This window comes from Centropristis striata, chromosome 3 (assembly GCF_030273125.1).
Source record: "Centropristis striata isolate RG_2023a ecotype Rhode Island chromosome 3, C.striata_1.0, whole genome shotgun sequence".
NCBI classification, from domain to species: Eukaryota; Metazoa; Chordata; class Actinopteri; order Perciformes; family Serranidae; genus Centropristis; species Centropristis striata.
In genome coordinates this window covers 32,512,726-32,535,246 of record NC_081519.1, presented here as the reverse complement: position 1 = coordinate 32,535,246, position 22,521 = coordinate 32,512,726, and the positions used below count along the sequence as shown (strand labels likewise).

Here is a 22,521-nt window from a genome sequence, read left to right as displayed (position 1 = left end):
CATAAGATATAAAATGTAAAATATATATATTTGTGATTATAAAATCTTATTCTAAATAGGACACAGAAAGTGTAGGCAGATAAAATGAATGTATCTAGAGTAATTAAAACAATATTAGCACATGATCATTGTATCAAAGCATCTTGCATGCACAGAGAGGGCACACACACACACACACACACACAGTGAATTACGCATGCATAGATAGTGATGTTTGTCACACAGAGACAGACAACAGAGACAGAATAACAGATTATTTCTAACAGCTTACATCAGCAAATCTGGAAATGAATTTATTACATGGGTAAATATTATGCATATATTATGGTAAATATTATACAGAATTTTAAAATGATCTTGCATTAATGTTAATTAGACAGAGCAGTGGCCTGTGAAGCTATAGATATCTATGTCTGAGGCTCTGCATGTATCCTGTCCTCCATGGTTCCTCCTCCTCCAGTCGCAACAAAGAGACGTCGACTACGTCACTTGTTGACGTCGTGTTGATTTTGAGCAGAGAAATAATTTATTTATAAACTGACGCAAGGGCGCTAAATCTAAAATAAACCGTGAATAAAATGTGAAAATACATTAAATATTTTGGTGAAGCAGCTGCACGCATGAAAGGTTGGATAATATTTGACCTTAACACAATAAAGTCGTTAGGTTAGTGTCCGGTAACGTTTAATGGAGAATGAAGGGAAATGACTTGCTAACACTGCCGGTCGGGCTAGCTACATCTAGCTAGCTAACGTAGCTAACATTAGCACGATGCTATTCCAGGCGTCACCCTGCAAACTCTGTGTGTCGTGATTTATCTCATTTCAGTGCTCTATTTGTTGTTGCGATGCGTTATGTGATATGCTCACTTTTTAAGTTCATTAGAGCAGTAAGGGAATTAGTAGGCTAATATTAGCTGGCTAGGATAAGTAGCAGCACAGAGCTAACGGTAGGTTGCTTCGTAAGAAACAAGCTTTGACCTGCAGGAACTTATTTAGCCCTGCTAGCCGCTATGTTAGCATACCAGGAAACACTTTGGCTAGCCTTAGGCCCAAGCATTGTATCTTTCTGCGACTTATAAACCTGACTGTGTGGTTAACATTGCATCGTAGGATTATGGCGCCCCGCTTACAGCTGGAGAAGGCGGCTTGGCGCTGGGTGGAGACGGTGAAACCAGAAGACATCAGGCTGGAGCATATCGAGCTAGCATACCGCATCAACCTCTCGGCCTGCAAGAGAGGGAACTGCAGGTGAGATTACAGTGTTACTAAAACCTTTCAACAATGAATGGCTTTTGTGCTAGCATTGCAGATGTTTTATCTGATTTTACATTCGCGAGTTTAATGGCCAGCCCTGCAGAGATTACTGTTTCCAATATGTAGGCTTGTATGCTTGTGGACATGCCCCTCATAACATTCCGGTTTCAGCTTTGTATGGAAGGTCATTAAGATCTATTGTATTCTTCTATTCGGATCACAACAAAGTAGCTCCAATGTATATGCTAGCAGGCAGTAGGTATCACAGTGAGCACTAAGCCGTACATTGTTTTTACTGAACTTTATCTTGCTCTTAACTGTAAATAAGAGTCTGGTTTTAACCCATAAGAACTCAGACCTATTTATCCTGAAAGGAAAGTTATGGGGGATATACAACAGAACAAGTGGACCACATAGAACACATTTATGATGTTTTTAAAAAAAATACTACCCCTAAATGTCAAAGATCTGAGATGTGACATATATGTTACATTTGGCTTTTATGGTAATTATGTTTACATTTATGTTTAGAATATTTCTTATTTTAAAATGTAAAAAAATAGACACATGTTCTGCCTACAGAGACACAAATTTGCCTCTTTCTTTGCATCTTCACAACATTTATCAAAATTATGACATTAATAGTGCTGTTTAACAACAAATTATTTTTCAGATTTGTTTTTAAGTAGCATAATAATAATAAATCAATAATAAATAGAAAAAATAACCATGTTCCTTTTTGTTTGCATCTCCATAAAATATATATCAAAAATGTGACCCTAATTTAACAAGTTAAATACAATACAGGACATTAACGGGTTAGAATTGTTAAATGGGTTTAAACTAGCCTAGTCACCAAAAATAAGCTTTTTGAAATTATCTACTTTTTCACATTTCTTTTTCCAGTCACACCCACATTTTGGGTGTGACTGGAACATAATGAGTTAAGGTGAAGCATAAAGCTGAATAAGGGAGATTCTAGAAGACTTAAAGTGTTTGTTACATGGGTGTCACCATGGGTTCTTATGGGTTAAAGGCGTTATAGCTTTGAGTGTAGGATGTAAATACAATTGTAAGTTTGACATGACCTTTGTCTCCACATAAGAAATAAATGCAGTTATATTCTTCTAATAAATTACTGGAACTGTTATTAAAGCTTAATAATCATGATTTGTCCTTCAGGAGGAACTGCAAAGGGAATCCCAACTGTCTCGTGGGTATTGGTGAACAGGCGTGGCTTGGAGATATTGATGAAAATGCTTTCCACAATATTGATGACCCAAACTCAGAGCGTCGAGACAAGGTATTTCTTTCACTGGCTTCACATACCGCAAATTGTTTCCTCTCCTGTCTTCCACCCCCAGATCAAACATCTGTTGTAGTTGGACTATCTAAGTCTTTTGAAGTTTAAAAAAAAAAAAAAAACAAGAGATGGAAGAATATCTAAAAAGACAGTTGATCTTTCTCACTCTCTCCAGCAGCAGTTCTGTTCTCATACGTTACTGTGTAAGACCACTCAGAACTAAAACCTGACATTAGATTTTAGTGAAAAGTATAATTTTGGACAAAATCTCATGATTTGCATTTTGTTAGCTGTGTGCCCAGTGCAACCAGGGGCAAAGTAAGATTAATTTTATTCACATTTCTTAGCACCACAAATAGTGTCAGTTGAGGAATCAATCAGTTGAGGAAGAGGAATTACTCAAAACTACTCAAAGCTCAATTACTGCATGAATTACACCATTGACAATTAATGTTAGTTTATCTATCTTTCCCTCTCTCTCTCTATCTTTCCCTCTCTGCCCTCTTTCAGAACACATTTGTTGGTCTGACGAACCTCGGTGCAACATGTTACGTCAACACATTCCTGCAAGTGTGGTTCCACAACCTGGAGCTGCGAAGGAGCCTCTATCAGTGCCACAATTCCAGAGCACAGGAACACAATATTGAGTCTGGTATAACTGAAAACTAAATGCTGGGGATTGGGGATGGACAGTATGGATTTTTTTTGCTGGTGCAGATAACAACCTGCATCGCGAGGTTGATACTGATAAGAAAACCGTTAATTTATTATGTATCTATTTTAAAAAGAAGTTCATAACCTGTAGTTAAGAAACTGAAAGTAAGAAAGGCTTAAATGTAGTGAGCAAAGATGGGTGATTTAATATTTTATTGGCATAACCATCTAACTGACATCACTATTGTTAACAAAAACAAAGAGCTGTTAACACTCCTAAAATGTGAAAAAATACTTTGGCTCCTCCAGAGAATTTTGCCTAAGGATTCATGTTAATGTATATTAAGGGCGACCCCATATAGTCTAATATTCGACAATTCAAACTGAGGAGCCTGATTCGACTGCCAATCTAACAATCAGATCATTATAGTAGGTGAAAAATGTAGTTATGAAGCAATCTCCAAGTCTTCAGGACCATCAAAGGCTAAAATGGGTTAAATAACAACAGAATGTGTGGCTGTTTCATAATGTTTGAGGAAGAACTCTGTTAAAGTATTGTTCAAAATAACAGAGGCGAGCTTACAGGTAAAAATCCACTCTTAAAAGATAACTTATGATTTCCTATAAATCATAAACAGATTCTAACTACTATGATGAGCATTATTTTCCGTAGTTCTCTCATTTTTAGCTCCATGTAAAGTGAATAAAACTGATGTTTCCCCAATGCTCATCTAACTTAAAGAAGCAGTTTACACATTTCAATAATTTCTGATTTATGAAAAAAGGATTTTTACTAAGTGAAACATGGTGCCAAATCTAACAGAAGGATAATTTGTGTGTTCCCCCAGGTGTCAGGTTTTGATCACTGCCGATTAATGCCCCTATCCTGACTACTGCAGAGTCTCTTGTCCCAGGAATAAATGCTAAATATAACATTTCCCACTTAAAAAGTCAGATGTGCTGTTGATGTTTTTGTTTTTTCAAATATTGTTTCAAATGATTTGACAGACATGAATGCCCACCCATATGCCGGCTAATGTTTGCTAACCCGTGTGTTTAACCTTTTAAGCATTTTCTTTTCTCAGACAGACCTCTCTTTTTTTTTTAGACTACGAGCCTCAGTCCATATGTGAGCATCTGCAGTATCTGTTTGCACTCCTTCAGAACAGCAACAGAAAATACATTGACCCTTCAGGGCTGGTCAAATCACTGGGCCTGGACACAGGACAGCAGCAGGTAAATCACTAAATCATCATAACTTTAATTGAGAAATACAGTGCTGGTCTCACAGTCTGTTGAAAAATGTCACATTTTCCCATGTTTACCCTTATTGTGAGACTTGTTTACAGAATTTTCTCACTTAAGTCTCGGTGGAATTGTGCATTATATCACTTCATGCATAAATTATCGAACACAACACATCTGTGCTGTGAGTTACCTGTGCCCAAAGTGATGTCTAGAAGTTGGACCAACTGTCAAAAAAGTGATTTCAACTATACGATTAAAGGTAGTTTTTGTTTGCATTCAAAGTTGACGCTCCTCCCTGGCTTCACGAGCCAGAGCGAGAGAGCAGCAATAGTCGAGCAAGCTCAATAGTGAATGAAGAGAGGAAGAAGTGTTTGCAAGAACAAAGCTGATTATGTGAGGAGTAATTATTTTTTTTAGTGTTTCACGTGGTTATGTTCTAAAGCTCAAATAACTACCAACATCTTTGCTCAACCCTGTGGAGAGGAGCTGCTTTGCTGGATTTTGTGTAAATGCAGCGCTTCTTGTTGCTGTGTGTGTGTGTGTGTGTGTGTGTGTGTGTGTGTGTGTGTGTGTGTGTGTGTGTGTGTGTGTGTGTGTGTGTGTGTGTGTGTGTGTGTGTGTGTGTGTGTGTGTGTGTGTGTGTGTGTGTGTGTGTGTGTGTGTGTGTGTGTTGGTCAAACAGACACACCACCGACAGCAGAGGTGAGAGGTGTGTTGCTGGGGACTTGTGGTAGCACATAAAAACACACAGCAATATACAACCTGTTCTCATCCCAGGTCCTGAAATATACCACCACTTTGTATTAGGGTTGTCACGATACTAAAATTTTCAACTCGATACCGATACTCAGGAAAATATTCGATACTCTATACCGTTTTCGATACCACAAGGATAAAAACAAAGACCCCAAAGTTATTAACAAGAAAAATTCAACATGTTAAAATGAACAGAACCACAGGTTAAATATTTATAAAAAAAAACAGTTGTGCAAAAGAAATTGCAACTATGCTAACAAGCTTCAGGTCTGAGGTAGTGCAAAAAATAAATAAATACCATAAACAATAACAATTAGAACAATATTTTGAGGTTGTATGCTGTGCACAATATTAGTCGACTTTTCTCTGCTTCATTCTGGGACTTCAAGAGAGAAAATAACACTTTTCAGTCACCAACATTTATGTAAACTTATTAACTCTATGCTTATGTATACTGACACTGTGTCAATAAACGTACTACGGCATACTACGTGCCTGATTTTTTAATTTATTTAAGTTGTTTATAATCATTAACGTGACGTCAGCCTTTAATTGCTAGCTGCGGCTAATGGCTAATAATAGCACGGCCAACATTAATGCGGGCCACCGGCCACGATAACATCAGTAATAGGTCAGTTTGAAGCGAAAGTCGGGGTTGTATCGATACTTTTGAAAATGAGTATCGTTTCCGGATACAACGTTTTAGTATCGATACTTTTTTGAGTATCAATACTTTTGACAACCCTACTTTGTATCTCACGCAACAGTATTTGACAACCTTGGCATGAGAACGGGCTGCACACCCTGCATGATGTTATTGAATAGGAGTTACTCACAATGGGTCCAGTGGCTCTTTGCTGACACACAAAAAAAAGAAAATTCGGGCAGTGGGCAGGATCTCTGCAGATACAGGCACCGCCAGTTGCTTGTAGTTGGTCATAAGTGATAATTGACAGTGATTATTTCCATTGTTTTAGGGATAATCCAGCATATTATCCCTTTACCCACAAACCTCTATTAGTTGGAGGATTGTACAGCAGAATCAGCGCACACAATTGGAGTGCCAGCATGTTTATTAGTGGAGAACTGTGTTCTTTACAGTGCAATGAATTTAAACCTCCTTCTTTTTTAGGATGCCCAGGAGTTTTCAAAGCTTTTCTTGTCTCTGTTGGAGGACACACTGTCCAAGCAGAAGAACCCCAACCTGCAGAATGTCATCCAGCAGCAGTTCTGTGGACAGTTCTCATACGTTACTGTGTAAGACCACTCACAACTAAAACCTGACATTAGATTTTATTTTAAGTGAAAAGTATAATTTTGGACAAAATCTCATGATTTGCATTTTGTTAGCTGTGTGCCCAGTGCAACCAGGGTCAAAGTAAGATTCATTTTATTCACATTTTTAAGCATCACAAATAGTGTCATATTTTTTTAAAATTAATTTAAGAGAAGGGGAAAGTGTCCAGTATGTCCCAGTCATAATACATACAGTAGGAGACGGAGGATATTTCAGCCATGTGAAGGAAACTTATTTCAAAAACCTCATCCCACATCTGAAGGATTCACACCTGCCAACCTGTACACAATTTGCTTAACAGGCACAAATTTTGACATCGAAGTGCGTGGGTACAATTCCTCCCTCTAATCTATGGAAAATAGCACAAGTCAGTAACTGCTACCACCTTCTTTGATCTTCTAGTTTCATATGAATATGTATGAGACAATGCATGTGTTTTTAACACAATCAGTTCAAATAAACTCACAAAAAGCAACTAAAATTGGCTATTATTGTATCCTAACTCCACTTGTATAGGTTGGCATTTCTGCTTTACACATAAAAATAAGTAAATCATGGAGAGGTATACAACTATTTTTTGGTTGACCTGATTTTTATAAGAAGCGATGGAGTGCTTCTAGATCTTTTAAAAAAAGAGGAAATTCAGGGATCACACAATTTTTGAATATAAATTATTTCAGTTAAATGTGCAAAACTCAATTACTGCAATAATTACACCATTGACAATTAATGTTAGTCAACACAAAGACGCATTTTCTATGCTCTGATGAAAACTCTTGTCTTTATTTGGCTGTTTTTCAGTTGTAATCAGTGTGGACGATCATCTGCACTGCCGTCCCGTTTCTACGAGCTGGAGCTGAACATCCAGGGCCACAAGAACCTCACAGAGTGTGTCACAGAGTTTCTGAAGGTAGATTTCATCCCCTACATTCAGGCCTCTATGTAGTGTCATAGTAATGGGACAACTATTGTGTTAAAAAACAGAGAGATTGGCTACATAAAGTTAAGTTGCTTCTACAAATTCCAAATGTGCATTAGTCCATTTATTGACAGGAGGAGGGATGTAGGACATCAATGGGCGGAAACCCAGTGTGTGTATATAAAAGTGTGTGTGTATATAAGGCAGTGGAGTAAAAATGTTGCAAGAGAAAAAGATTTGTAGGAACAACAAAGCTGTACAGGAACTTTGGGGAAGGTTTTGCATACACAGAACATGTTTTTGTTTGATAATTTTCGATCAGTATATGCAGTTTGATCAGCACATAAAATCACTGAGCTAGCTCAGGTCTTTTGTGCCACAACTAGAGCTGGAGATAATTATTCACGCTTTTGTGTCCTCGGGGCTAGACTTTTTTAATGCACTTTTCACTTGTCTTGGCAAATCATATCGGAACGGTCTACAAATGGTTCTGCTAGACTGTTAACCAGGTCCAACTGAAGGTCTCACATCACATCCATTTCATGTTACATAGGCTTTTGATCAGTTTAAGGTTGTTGTTTTAGCATATAGAGCCCTCTCACTGAGGCTCCAGAGTACATATGTGACCTTCTCCATGCCTAAATACCCAGTGGGCCACTTAGGTCTTTTGACAAAAGCTCAAAGTTAATCTGAAAAAGGTGATTGTATCTTTGAAGTAGTGGCTCCAACACTATGGAACGCTCTTCTTTAGCTATGGTCTTTAAAAAAGTGTCTGAAATCCTATCTTTACAAATTGGCCTTTTTTTCTAACCCTAAGCAAAGCATGTGCAGAGCAAAACATTTAACACTGGTCTAGAAGATGAAGAAAGAGACGTACCAAACCTTTACAGTAGTCGCATAGGCTAAGTAGTAACAATGCTATCTAAGTAGGGTCCCTGAAAATTGAGTTGACTTTTTCACTGAACGTGTCTGACCAAATTCTTTTGCATTTGGCCGGTGGTGGGTGCTTATTTACAAGCCTGGTCAGTCTATCAAAAATGTGCTGCATCAATGGTTATCCTCTGCTGTGTCGTGCCCTACACCTTGCAGGAGGAGAAGCTGGATGGGGATAACCGCTACTTCTGTGAGAGCTGTCAGAGTAAACAGAGCGCCACCCGAAGGATCAAACTGCACAGCCTTCCTCCAACTCTCAACCTGCAGCTCATGCGCTTTGTCTTTGATAGGTCAGTCATTGTAGTTCTGCTTAAAAAGTATTTTGTAAATCCCTTGTTAAGGAAATGTGATGTTTTACACTTTTAGGCTCAAAATACATACACAGCCAGCCCTCCATTTTCTTATTTCCAGTTCCCAACAGATTGAGCTATTGCCATCCCACTGCTGGTCAATGTATAATCTCTACTGGTATGAGGAGAAAGGTTTACTAAACCACATTGTCTTCCTCAGACAAACAGGCCACAAGAAGAAGCTTAACACCTTTATCAGTTTTCCAGAGCAGCTGGACATGGGACCTTTCTTGGAAGGAAAACAAGGTATTAGCAGTGTGATTCTCACTTTGCACTTTTCCATTCACAATCAATGCGTAACTGACATGTCAGCCAACAAACAAAACAGTTTATCTCTCTTTTAATTTAAAGGAAAGCAAGAGGGACATTTTAAATAGTCCTCAAAGAACAAAAAGTGGCAACAATGTCAAAGCAGTTTACCTTCATGTGGGCAATGGATTGCTGTTGCAACAAGTTCACTGCTTGCAGAATACGTACAGCGGAAACACATTATAGTCATTACAGTAATAGTGATCAACCACTTATATGTATTAAAAAGCTCACGACAGAATCATTCCTATGCAAATGCAGTTTGAATAATTAACTTAATTTAATCAGGTCGTCTTGTTGAGTGTTCAGTTTAGGCCTTTTCACACATGAAAACATGGAAAAATCATCAAAGAAATACAAGTTCTGTGATAATAATTGTCCACTTAAAGTGACAAATTAACCTACACAGATATGTATTAATATTTACTTGCTCAACTATCCTACACACAACAGCAGATGTTTTTTGTCAGTGACTCTTTGAAATGTAAACATGTTGATATTGGTGTCTTTGGATGGACTGTTTCTCCAGACCAGAAGTGTGTTTATGAACTGAGTGCAGTGCTGATCCATCGGGGCATCAGTGCCTACTCGGGCCACTACATCGCCCATGTGAAGGACGCTCGAACCCGTGACTGGTACAAATTCAATGACGAGGAAATTGAGAAGATGGAAGGCAAAAAGCTGCAGCTTGGCATTGAGGAGGACATTGGTATGAAACTAAGTAGACGCTGTATAGTTCCACCTTCCTGAAATCCTTAGCTTATTTAGTGTTATGTTCTAGCAGTGTTGTTTTTTTAATGTAAAATAATGGGTCTTAACTGTTGAAAAACAGTGAATTTTTCAGAACTTTATTTGTTAAATAGGATCGTCACCATGAAAGTGTCTTAACTTTTCCATACCTGAGGGTATTGTATGTAAAGATACTCACTTTCTTCCTTCTTGGTCTTCTTGGTCCCATAGCTGAGACAGTGAAGTCCCAGACACGAAAGCCAAAGTGCAGTAAAGGCTACCACTGCTCTAGAAATGCCTACATGCTGGTCTATAAGGTCCAGGAAGAAGAGAACTTAGATCCTTCCTGGTCCAACGTCGAGGTGCCAGGTGAGAAGTCAAATTTTAATGAATTTCACATTTAGTGTGTAATGTGTAGCAGCAATCATTTCTGGTTTCTATATTTATATTCATAACAGAATTAAGGCACATTTTGTAGCCTACAGCATAATCCATGACACCCTCTTTTGATTTTTTTTTACCTCTGTCCTTGCTCCCAGCCTTCCTTCAGAGGTTGGTGGACCAAGACAACCATAAATTTGAAGAGTGGTGTTGTGAAATGGCCGACATGAGAAAACAGAGCGTGGATAAGGGCAAAGCCAAGCATGAGGAGGTGAAGGAGCTCTACGAGCTTTTACCTGCAACAGACGGTCGGTAAAAACATTCCCTGATCACCCACAGCCTATTTAACAGAAACACTCAAGAGAGCATACATATCTGTTTTGACTTTCAGTTAAAATACACTAAAAGTACAGTCTACAACCCAACACCCTATTGAACCAAAATGATTTATGATTTTTGCTACTGTCTCCCAAAATTGTGTTATAGAATTATGGATTTTAATTATAGATTTTAAGCATTTTCATTCACTGATAGTTGGCTGCCTTGATGATCGATTATCGGTTAATCGTTATCATTAATAATTTAAGAAATACATTGGGAGTTTTTCCATTAGAAAACCGTTTTTACCTCTGACATAATCTATAATCAACGCAGAATGAGAGAAGGTTACATTAGGAGAACAGCAAACAGATGCACAACACTCCTTAGGTCAGACTAGATGTGTTGTATATAGCTAACATTCAGGCTAATCAGCATTGCTGTAGCAGAAAGTATCTTGTGATGTTATCGAGCAGGGCGAGGCACACCGCAACTTTTTTCCCTCTTCAAAAGGCAGGGAGGTGCATTTGTTTTACAGTGGTCACCAAACATACCTACAACTTAATCTCATTTTTAAAAAAAACAAGGCACTCCTCTAGTGGGGCAAATGCATACTACAGCAAATCTACAAACCATTTTCTAACACTCAAACCACACATCCCTTATTTTCTGTATATTAATATATTTTTAATCGGTTAAATTATAAACGACAATAACCGATAATCGAGTAGTCATTGTCATCCCTAATTAGAATGATATCAACAGTTTCCAGTGTTACAAACGAAGTTACTTGTTGATCAGAAAATAGTAGTTGCGTTTCATTCCATACAATCTTCATTGTTCACACACCTAATGTGTTTATATGTGGATATGTGATGGATATATACAGAAAGTCAGTTTGGATTTAATGAATCAAAATCAATCAGGCCCTGTCTTTTATGTTTGTGTTTCTCCACTTTCCCTCCTCAGGTGAGCCATATGAGTTTATCCCCATGGACTGGTTGAAGAAGTGGCTAGAGGACTCCACTGCCACAAAAGAAATCGACAACTCCCTCTTCCTTTGTTCTCACGGCAAACTGCACCCGGACAAGGTGGGAGACTCCAAGAGGGTTTCAATGCAAGCTGCTCAGCTCCTGTATGAGCGCTACAGCGGAGGGCCACGACTAGATGGTCAGTGAAATCATTAAGTTCTGCAAAACAAACTGTTTCATTGCTTCCTCTTCAACAGATATCACTTCTGTATACAAATAAGTATATATATAATCTATGACCATTCATGAAAATCTTCAAACCAATCACATTAGCCTATTTGTTTATTTCTGTTTGTTTAGTTGGTTTATTCGAGTTGGGGCTCTAAATACTTAATGTGTACATGCACCATTTTTTAATGTGTCCATGGCTCTGACCAAAATTTCAGTAATGTATAGTGAAACTACTGCTACACTTGGGGGGGGAAAAAAATAATTTCTTTCATAAAAAATATATTTAAAAAAAATAAATAGAAAAAACACTAAAATCCCATAAGATGACCTGTGTCCTGTGTAATGGTACAATTTGATATTAGATTTGTGTCGCTGTATTGTTATTTGTTGTTTTTTTCCCCAGTGTGTGAAAAATGGACTTGTGGTGTGAGAACATGTGGAAAGTGTCAGGCAATGAGTGAACTGGCAGCCCAGCAAACATTATACTAAAACATCCCATTCATGTGTATTTGTTCAGGATCCTCTCTGTGTAGAGAGTGTGTTGGCGAGCGATGCAGAGTGCTCCGGCTTAAGAACCAGCTCAATGAAGACTACAAGGAAGTCACCAACTTGGCTAAACGCACGCTTAGGTAAAGATCCCTTCACATGATTCATTCATTCATGATCCTTATCCGCTTATCCGCACTCGGGTCGCTGGAGCCGATCTCAGCTGACATTGGGCGAGAGGTGGGGTACACCCTGGACTATCACCAGACTATCGCAGGGCTGACACATAGAGACAGACAATCACACTCTCATTCACTCCTACGGGCAATTTAGAGTCACCAATTGAACCTAAGTGCATGTTTTTGGACTGTGGGAGGAAGCCGGAGTACCCGGAGAGAACCCACACTGACACAGGGAGAATATGCAAACTCTCTCTCTGTGAGGAGAGAGTGCTAACCACTACACCACCGTGTAGCCCGCCTCATTCCGGGTATTTGACTATAGTGGAAACGCACCTAATGCCAACAAGCTCTCTGTTTATCAGTGCACATATGATACAATAATAAACAAGCTAGTGCACTCGGCCTCACTCCCCGTGGAGCGGGTGAAAGCTCCACATAACATACCTACAACTCAAATTCAGACAGCAGGCTGGTGGCTAACGTCAGCACTGGGTTCAACCAGTTTATCCAGCATTCCTGGAGCAGACCCGCCTCTGGGTTCTGTCATTGAATGTCTTTGTCCTTAGCCATTCTTTCAAGCTTCAGCGTTCCACTTCTGCATCAACTAAAATGAAGCGAGTGATTTTGAATTATATCGATTGATATTTGCACATAAAAGTGAATAAAAACAGATCCCAGTCAGCTGTAGAGTAATTTACATAAAGTAACTGCTATTACTATCAGTGTACATTGATAATTTTCTAGAATAGGATGTGTAATGTGGTTATAGAAAATATTTTGCCAGATCATTACTGGTGGTGAGAGTCTATGTCATAGGCTACAGACAGCAAATTAAACCAATACACACCTTAACATTAGTTTGTTGCACATGTTCCCATATGCATTACACAATTCACACACATCTATCTTTAGAGCAAGTGAAATGTCTAAGCTTTCCATGTCTGAACACTGCCGTTCCTTTGTGTTGGTGCAGCAAAAAATACATGATCCAGCAGAGAGGAAATTGGTCTCTAAATGTGACCGAAGTCATGAAGGATATTCCAGAACCTGTGTGTGTGTGTGTGTGTGTGTGTGTGTGTGTGTGTGTGTGTGTGTGTGTGTGTGTGTGTGTGTGTGTGTGTGTGTGTGTGTGTGTGTGTGTGTGTGTGTGTGTGTGTGTGTGTGTGTGTGTGTGTGTGTGTGTGTGTGTGTGTGTGTGTGTGTGTGTGTGTGTGTGTGTGTGTGTGTCTCTGTTTCTTATGCTCTCCCTCTTTCTCCCTTTCTGTCAGTGGTGAGGGCTATTGGGTGGGCAAAGCCTCTCTGCGTAGCTGGAGGCAGTTGGCTTTAGAACAGCTGGAGGAGGACGAACAAGAAACCAAACCCAGAAATGGCCAAACCAATGGACAGGGACCACAAAACAACAGCAAAGGTTAGAGTTATTTTGTTTCCCCTTCTGTGTCTGTTTTGTAGTTTCTTTGTCAGTCAACCAAACTGAATGTAGAAGATTGTCCACGTAAATTCTCACATTGACAATACTGATGTACAATAAAATACATGTACCATGTTGTTCACCATTTAAGTTGTTGAGATGTTAGTATTGTAACATTTGGTAATCAAAACTAAATAGAAGCACAACTGAGGCAGATGAGAATGCCATTAGTTCTGAAGGTATTTGGCCCTTAACCCCCTAAATCAGTGGTTCTCAACCTTTTTTCAGTGATGTTCCCCTGTGAAATATATTGTTCAGCCAAGTACCCCCTAACCAGGGCAAAGCATTTTTGGTTGAAAAAAAGACTTAAAACAGAGCGCTGTGCCATCAGTGTCTGATTTAATAAACTTTGGAACTGATAAACACATACAAAATTCAAACATTTGAAAAAAAACCTATTTCAAACATTTTAAATGTTAATAATCCATGAATAAATTTATAATAAATATTTCTCATCACTAAAATGTAGTGATTCAAACTAATGTAGTAAAAACAGTGAGCATGTAACCATTTAAAACTATTAACTGCTACGCTTCAACCACGACTCCATCTTTGAGTTTTCAAGTGATTGACAGGTGATGCCAGGTGGCATATGACAGGTTGGGTCCAACCATCCTGGTATGGGGGACACTCTGGGTTTTTAGGATCAGGAAATTGAACAGCCTACTGAATATAGAATTAATTTTATGAACTTATACTTATATTTTCCTAAAATATTTATAAAATAATTATTTTAAAGCATTTTTGCACTGATGCTACTTTTTAAATGTATATTTTAAAATCTCATGTACCCCCTGGAGTGCCTTCACGTACCCCCAGGGGTACGCGTACCCCCATTTGAGAACCACTGCCCTAAATCACCAAAGGAATGACGATGCATCCGGAGGGGAAAATGTGTTGTGTACCACAGCAATCCATTCAACAGTTGTCGAGACCTTTCACACAAGACACAGCAAAGTCCGCAGTTTTCCACCTCTAGGGACCATGAATGTCCAAATTTCGTGACAATCCATCTAGTAGATGTTGAGATATTCCACTGATTGATGCTAGAATTAAGATTAAAGTTAAAATGTGGACTTTTCATGTAAATGAATGTCCACCAGGGGAAGACTTGAAGATGGCATTTCTGGGGGCCGAGGAGATGGGGTGAGCCTCCCTGCAGGCATACATCACAAGCATGTGTCGACAGTGTTTGTGTAATTACTCTCACTGCCCGAGGGGGGATATAAGTGCTGTACTGCAGGTTTAAAAGAACACTTGCAGACTTTCAACAGGCTGCAGGGAAGGCAGTACATGCAGATAAACTGCGCCCTCTCTCCCTCCACACTACAGCGTCAATCATCCCCCTACTCACTCTCCATAAAGTTGGCTAGATGTCAGAAACGTTGGTTCATTATGTCCTACTGATTGTGCTACAGAAAGCGATATGGGTTTATCATTGTTCCTATTATTCCTCTTCTGGGCGTAGTGGATATCTGTACACCATGCCATGGCAACGTATCCAATAGTTGTTGAGATATTTAAATCTGGACCAAAGAACAGGTCTAACTGACAGGTGTTGCCATCTTTTGAGCTACTTTGCTAGAATATCTAAAAACATTTCCTCTGGATTGTGTATGTTAACGTTCTTTGTGGATTGTTTGGTTGTAGAGTTTGGCCCAGAGCTCTTAGAAGGCAACGAGGACGAGATGAAGACTTTTAATGAAGACATTGTCTGCAGTCACGGTACTGTCTCATAATCACCATCTAGCATGATGTTAGAAAATACTTTTAACAACAAGCTATTTTGTCATTGCTGTCATGTTAATCTTTAATTTGTTGATTCCTAAATATGTGTTTGTTCCTGCTGTAGGCGGTTTGACTATTTTGGAGACTGAACGGAAGCTAGTACCCTCTGAAGTTTGGACCAAGCTGAGAAAATACTTCCCCAAAGCTCCAGAATTTACCCAAAACCAAGAGTCCTGTCAGCAGTGCCTGGTGTGTAGACATTGACAATCCATGATAACCATGAATAGCTGCAGTGTTCCCGTCAATGTTAGAGAGCAGCGATCTGAAAAGGTTTGCAGTGGAGATGGTTCGCTAGATGTATGTTGCTTAAAAGGTCTTAGGATAACAGAGACTTTTACAACTTCCTTCATGTTGTATTCAATATGAACAATCTCCACCAGCATCAGGAAAAAACAAGCTGATTGTCCACAAAGCTTTCATCAATTTGGGTTGACTTACAGTTCCAGACAGCAGGCACATCCAGTAATGAGTCACGGCATACACAGTTGGTAGATGTGTCAATGAACCTTTTGAGCTAGTTGTGAAATTAAAATTTTCCTCTTCCGTCCTCTTTGTGTGTCCAGACATTAGAGCAGGAAGAGAAGGACAATGAGGCAGTGAGTAAGATGATGGCCCTGGACCAGAAGAACCAACTCCTCAACCTCTTCCATGAGAAGAACCGGCCAACTCTCGCCAAGTGGCCTCAGGTAGAACCAGGAAGTCTGCCAGAAGCTCTCCAAATAACTGTTACCTACCACTTTTTTACCATATACTTTTTAGATCCTGGTTGTTGGAACCATATATTAAACTGGATAAAGGTGTTAAGCCATTAGAAGTCTGTATTTTAAATGATCAGAGAATCAAGCTGAGCACACGCTCAGACAGCCTCTCCGCCTGGTCTCAGAAGATCAAGGAATGGTAGAAAATAATTTCCACCTACATAAAAACCCAGAGGACACTCCACAAAATCACAAGAGGCTGATATCCAATGGGACATGATCATTCTTGGTCCTGCCCAATCCATCCCCACCTGAGCTGTCTGCCACTGTTGCCTATCCTGATCCTTCTACCCCCTGCTGCTCCAGCTCCAGGCTCCATCCCTGAGGACCCTTGACTCCCGATCAGGAACCCAAAGCCCTGCTGTAGCAGCCCACATTAACCCCCGACCAAACTATACCTGGGGTTAAAGCGCGCTACCTTGGGGTACTCTTCTGTCCAAGCTCATTATTGGTGACTCTATTCGGAAGTGTAAGAGTCCCGAGAGCTCGCTGACAGGATCGTTATACATGTCAGTACAAATGGCATCCAGAAACATTAGTCCGATTTGTTAAAACGAGACTTTATGAAGCTCTTCAATGTCTTTAAACAGTCCCATAGCAGTGTTTTCATCTCTTGGCTGCAGAATGGCAATTTCAGTAGACTGGTACTAATATGGTAGATGATAACGGACTGTTATCCAGATGAAAACAGTAAATTCACTCTTGTTTGTCTCTCCAGGGCACAGACGTACTTTACATAGTCCCTCTGTTTTTTGTGGATGAGTGGAGAAAATTCATCAGGTACGTTTGTATCAAGAAACAAGTGAAATGGGCAAAATGTTACTAGGTTTAACTCTCTGCACTCAGGAACAGGGTCAGGCACAACATCTATGCAATTCATTTAGTTTGAATTAAGGTTTCATTTCTGAGTTGGCCAGTCCCTAATTATGATGAATGTTACTAGAAGTGAAATTGCATGTTAACCTTTCAAATGGTTATTTTTCTCTCTGTGCATTTTGTAGGAGGCCCACTAAAGCCTCTCCAGTGTCTAATGTGGGTAACACTCTGCTGCTCTGTCCACACGGAGGCTTCATGTTCACCTACGACTCCCTCATCAACGGAGATGCACAACAGTGAGTTCTGCCTATTTAAAGCACTAACAGTTGCTTCTCAGCAACATTTTTTTTTTTAATATTTCAGATAAACAGATGTTTATGCACGTGCGTGTCTTCATGCCCGTCCCTTACGTGTTTGCAATAGTTTGGCTCTGTAACGTCTTGCCTGCACTATTAAAGCGCCAAAAGCGGGATGGGGGGGATCAGGTGATCCCGCCTTCAGAGGTAGTAACAGAGGCGTAACACTGGTGGGACTGTTAGAAAAATATGTGACGTAGCATCAGAAACGCGCCTCTCACTGAGTCCGACAGTCATCAAATCATGTTCAGCAACATGCACAACTGTGGCCACAATTGCTAACTGTCTCGGCCGCTTATTGTAAACAAACTGGCATCGCTTACTGTGCACAAAGTGTCCGCTTTTTGTAAACAAACGGACGTGGCTTACTGTACAGAAAGTGTCTGCTGCTTGTTGTAAACAAATGCACATTTCTTACTGGGCACATACTGCTGCAGCACATACATACTCTACTGCTACAGTGCTAACTGTGCAGCCTATTAGCATTGTGCTACTGTGCAGCACTGCTGCTCACGTCACAATCGTCTCCTCCCACCTCCTGCACTATCAATCAACCCTAATATCAGGCCTTCGTGGAATCACTATGAATGCCCTAAGGCGAAAAGCTGGCACAGATCTTTACGGCAGTATAGCGGGACTTTTGCAGGAGCGGACTATGAAAAGGCCTACAGACGCACACGCACACACACACACACACACACACACACACACACACACACACACACACACACACACACACACACATTAACCTATACGTGATCGGAGACACTGCTGTAGTCTCATGTTGTGCCGTTTTTCCTGCACAGTATAGCCCTTCTCTGGCCCAGCGAATGGGAAGTGATCAGTAGGCTCTTCATTGTGGACCAGCCAATCTCCATTCACTGCTTCAAACAGACCACGCTAAGTGGTACCACCACTCCATACACTACTCAGCCTGGTAAGACAGCAAAAATGGTTCATGTTACATATTAATGGCTCTGTTTTTAAAATGTTTATTCTAATGCTGTTATTGTCATCCACTTGAAGTAAAACTCTAAATCTTTTATTTAATATTAAACACCAACTGCCTGTAGGCTTAAAACGTGGCTTTGTTTGTATTGGCTCCTCTGTGGGGGGCAAAGGCTGTAGTCAGTATGAGTGATTCATAGCAGATTTATATAGTTAGTATTTTGAAAGAGTGTTGCTTTGACCTGTTTTGGATTCTCAGTGTTTTGGATGTATTTAATATTGATGTGATGAGTGTATTTGTATCTAGACCTCTGTTGGGACTGCAGAGAGAGCTTCCTTTTTCAGCAGCAGAGGGATCTCAGAGAGTATACCCAAGCAACCATCTACATCCGCAAAGTCATTGAAGACAAGAGGGTATGAAAAAAGACTACATTTTATATCATCCAAATGGCAACAACTGGATTTTGTCACATAATGTCTAAATTGAGATCCACACATCAATTGTTAATGCAATTATATTGTTGTCCTCTGCACAGCTGATAAAAGAGGCAGCTCCACAAATGAATGCCAGCAGCTCTGAGGCAGAAGAGGAGAAAGAAGAACAACCAAAAGTCGAGGGAGAGAGCGATCCCGACTTCAGCCAGGCATGTTCATTAAAACCTTATAGCCTCAGTTGCAGTAGCTAGCAGGAGCCAAAGTACCTATAACCGCAACACTGCGGTCAGGTGATGCAATTTTTTTGCATGCTCAATCTCTGCGTTTGAAATCGGAGCCTTTGCACACCTGCCCAGTCAGGAACAGTGCCTCTGATTGGTACACAAGTCAGCATAGAGCCTTAACTGCAAAATCGCAGGGCTACGTAGTTTTTTTTGCCATCTGTATTTCCTGTCTAAAGAAAGTCAAACCTAGACACTCAGCGACTGTCTTTAAAATGATTGGGAAATTATTATTTTTTAATTTTGTTATTTTTGGCTAATTTCCTTTTACATTATTTAGCCAGTAAAATTTAAACCATCAATTATTTTTTCATCTTTCTGCTCTTTTACTGCAACCCTTAGCTTTTCTCTCTCGCCACAATTTCTGGCTTCCGTTTTACTCATGTGCCTGATTTGTGCAGTTTGAAGAGAACAGTACACTCAGGTTATCTTTATATTTGATCATGCTTGTTTTATGTACTGCTTCCTATGGACTGTCTTGATAGTAAGGCCACTGTTTTGGTTTTCGCAAAGATGAGGAATAGAGGCATTGCCAACCCTAATAGTTAATGGTCACATTGCTCTCTTCCAGTCACAAGATTGTGCAAAGCGGCTCAAGATGAGTGAAAGCTGCACAGCATCAACAGCTGCAGTTCCTGTGACCAACATGACCAAACTAGGTGGAATCAGGAGAAGCACCCGGCACAGGAAACTCAGAGGAGAGAAAGCACTCATCGTTTCAGCTAATCAGACGCTTAAAGAGCTAAAAATACAGGTAAGAGCTCCAAATATCTGGATGCAGTACTAGATTACGGGAAACAAGCCTGAAGAATTTAAAACCAAGTGATGTGACACCTTGACGATGAATGGAATGATGTTGTTCCCACTGCTTTTTTTTATTATAGAACACATGATTGAAACCAGACCGATTGTAATAGAAGTATTGCTGTGCTCTAAGGTTATGAATAGTCTATATTCCCAAAACTATCTGCTGTGCTTTTGATCCTGTAGATTATGCATGCCTTCTCCGTGGCTCCATTTGACCAGAACCTCTCCATTGATGGAAAAAGTCTGACAGACGACTCAGCCACACTGGGAAGTCTTGGCGTCATCCCTGAAAGCATTATCTGTTTAAAGGTACTTCCTACTTTTGGTTTTTGTATAAAAATCATGACCACTGCTTTAATCTTGACTCTCATCAGTTAATTTTGGTGATGATTACAGACAATTTTGTTTTAATCCAGAACATTTATTCTGTTGTTTCGTGACAGGCTGATGAGCCAATAGCAGACTATGCTGCAATGGATGATGTCTATCAAGGTGAATGCAATTATCTTTATCTTTGTTTACTTTTTTTTGTACAAAAAAGCTTAATTATGACAATACTGTTTCTCTTCTACTTCCTTCACAGTGAGAATGCCTGAGGAGGGATTTAAAGGTTAGTATTTATTTTTGTCTTTTGTTTTTAAATGTTTTTCTTTCTTTTTTTTTTTTCTTCATCCAGCAGGAAGTTAACATCTACAGTTATCTACAATGATGCATTTAAAAATGATGGGGACTACTTTGATAATCAGACTGAATTCACCTCATTGTATTATTCTGAATGTTAAGAGAGCGACACTGAGGAGGAAACTGATGGGCGCTACACCTTTAGCATATTGTTGCTATGAATGTTGCCTCGTCATTGGTTCTGATGTGATCTAATCGTTTCTCTGTGTCTCTGCTCTCTACAGGCACGGGGCTTCTGGGACACTGAGGTCAGCTGTGCTGTAGCTATGCTTGAATTGGACAGATGACAGATGGAAATTTTAAAAAAAATCTTGAATTTGTCAAGTGTCCACATATAAACAAGTGCTTTAATTTGTTTTTGTTTTTTATGTTTCGAGTAGGCTTTCTTTAAAAAACTGTGACTATGTTGCAAAGCCGCTGTTTTTGTCTACATAAGGTTAGCTGGCCTTTGATATTTAAAATTCCGAATCATTCTGAAGGACTGTGTGGAAGTACTTCTACCTAACTATTAGCATCCTGTTGAGGAAGCCAAGCGGATCTGTTGTGATCTGAAGCTTGGCTTCAGTAAAGTTCAACTGTGCTCAAAAAATGGGCTTGTTTTGGACTCTAATTATGGCAGAAGAAAAATCGCAGGCTACGTTCTTTCTTCCATTATGTGGAAGCTTGTATTCTCACTGCAGTCTTCAGGTTTGTCAAAAGAATGCACAAATAACTGTTAAGTATTGCAAAATATAACTGCTCTTGTTGGATGTTAGAACATTTATTACCTCTACAGCAAATCTATATCCATATACTCCATGTGGCATTTAGAGATACATAGCTACACGGTATGTACAGCGGCTGTTTCCTGCATCAGTTTCAGCAGTGCAAACCTTGAGAGTTGGAAGTGAGAAGCAAAATGCAAGCAGTGGTATGTCCAGTTCTTTTCACATTTCTTATCGACAATAAAGTTATTTTCAAAGCACCCCTGTCTTCACTTGTAATTATTGAAATCACCAACTACAATATGTTATTGGTACAGTGTTTAATCGAGTCACTCATTGGATGGAATAATTTCAGTCCTTTAGTGCCAATACCCTGTGCAACATCCACACCTATTGAAAATGATTAAAATTGTTGATTTATTTTTTAATTTTTGTATACTCTCTTGGGGAGGTGCTTGTTATAAGCCCATATAGGGTTTTTAACCTCTCCCGCACTTAATATTCTTGTTTCATTTCTGTTTTTTGTAAATGTCCTTTCCTATGGTGCAAATTAATAAATACAAATACAAAATGATTAGCATTGAAGTTTGCTGTGCTATTTTTAATATATATATATATATAAAAAACACTTGGAGTTTGGAGTGGGGTTTTGAAACACATTCTAGCATCCAAGTAAGTAACTTTGAGCATTTAGGTTTTAAGTGCTTCTGTGAAAGGTTTCACGATTTTATTTTCTGAGATGAAATGTTTTTTTAGACTCATTTTTAAAAGAAATTATCTGCTAATTGGTGTTTAAAGCATTCGATATATCGCGTTTTTTAAATGGCACAGATTTGTCTTTTTAAACCAGATTGAGTTTCAGAAGAGCTTACAGTAATATATTTAATAGATCACAAATATCAACTGTTTTAATTGCTTTTTGGTTGTTGGAGAATTTAATAGAAGCGATTTACTGCCTGAGCTGAATGTGAAAGGCAACAAAAGATGGTTTTCTTTGAGCAAATTTACATTTATGAATATGAAATTTCGCCATCAGTATGATGAGGTTTATAATAAATATTTCATTGAGTTTTTCTTTATTTTTGTTAAAGTCAAAGAGTCCAAATAGTACATCCCTCCAAAACAACTTAAAATCTTTATCAACATTGCTTGCAAT

The 22,521-nt window shown here is 39.3% G+C and overlaps 1 protein-coding gene across 3 annotated transcripts; it reads left to right on the top strand.

Moving 5' to 3' along the window:
- The first annotated feature begins 472 nt into the window (after positions 1-472).
- usp48 (ubiquitin specific peptidase 48) lies at positions 473-21,939 on the top strand. Of its 3 annotated transcripts, none has more exons than XM_059329111.1 (28): positions 473-627; positions 1,113-1,250; positions 2,439-2,559; positions 3,070-3,211; positions 4,322-4,449; positions 6,350-6,474; positions 7,316-7,424; positions 8,523-8,656; positions 8,877-8,962; positions 9,555-9,734; positions 9,986-10,123; positions 10,294-10,443; positions 11,423-11,623; positions 12,173-12,284; positions 13,592-13,731; positions 15,442-15,516; positions 15,644-15,768; positions 16,143-16,265; positions 17,056-17,117; positions 17,339-17,449; positions 18,316-18,446; positions 18,765-18,871; positions 18,994-19,101; positions 19,745-19,927; positions 20,164-20,289; positions 20,424-20,472; positions 20,564-20,590; positions 20,886-21,939. In XM_059329111.1, the coding sequence occupies exons 2-28, from the start codon at positions 1,117-1,119 to the stop codon at positions 20,906-20,908; spliced, it is 3,150 nt and encodes a 1,049-aa protein (XP_059185094.1). In that variant the 5' UTR covers positions 473-627; positions 1,113-1,116; the 3' UTR covers positions 20,909-21,939. The 3 variants fall into 3 exon arrangements, 2 of the variants coding, with proteins under 2 accessions (XP_059185094.1, XP_059185093.1); XM_059329110.1 differs by lacking the exon at positions 473-627 and adding an exon at positions 675-949; XR_009394029.1 differs by lacking the exons at positions 473-627; positions 18,994-19,101; positions 19,745-19,927; ... (2 more) ...; positions 20,564-20,590; positions 20,886-21,939 and having other exon boundaries at positions 674-1,250; positions 18,321-18,446.
- Positions 21,940-22,521: the final 582 nt, after the last annotated feature.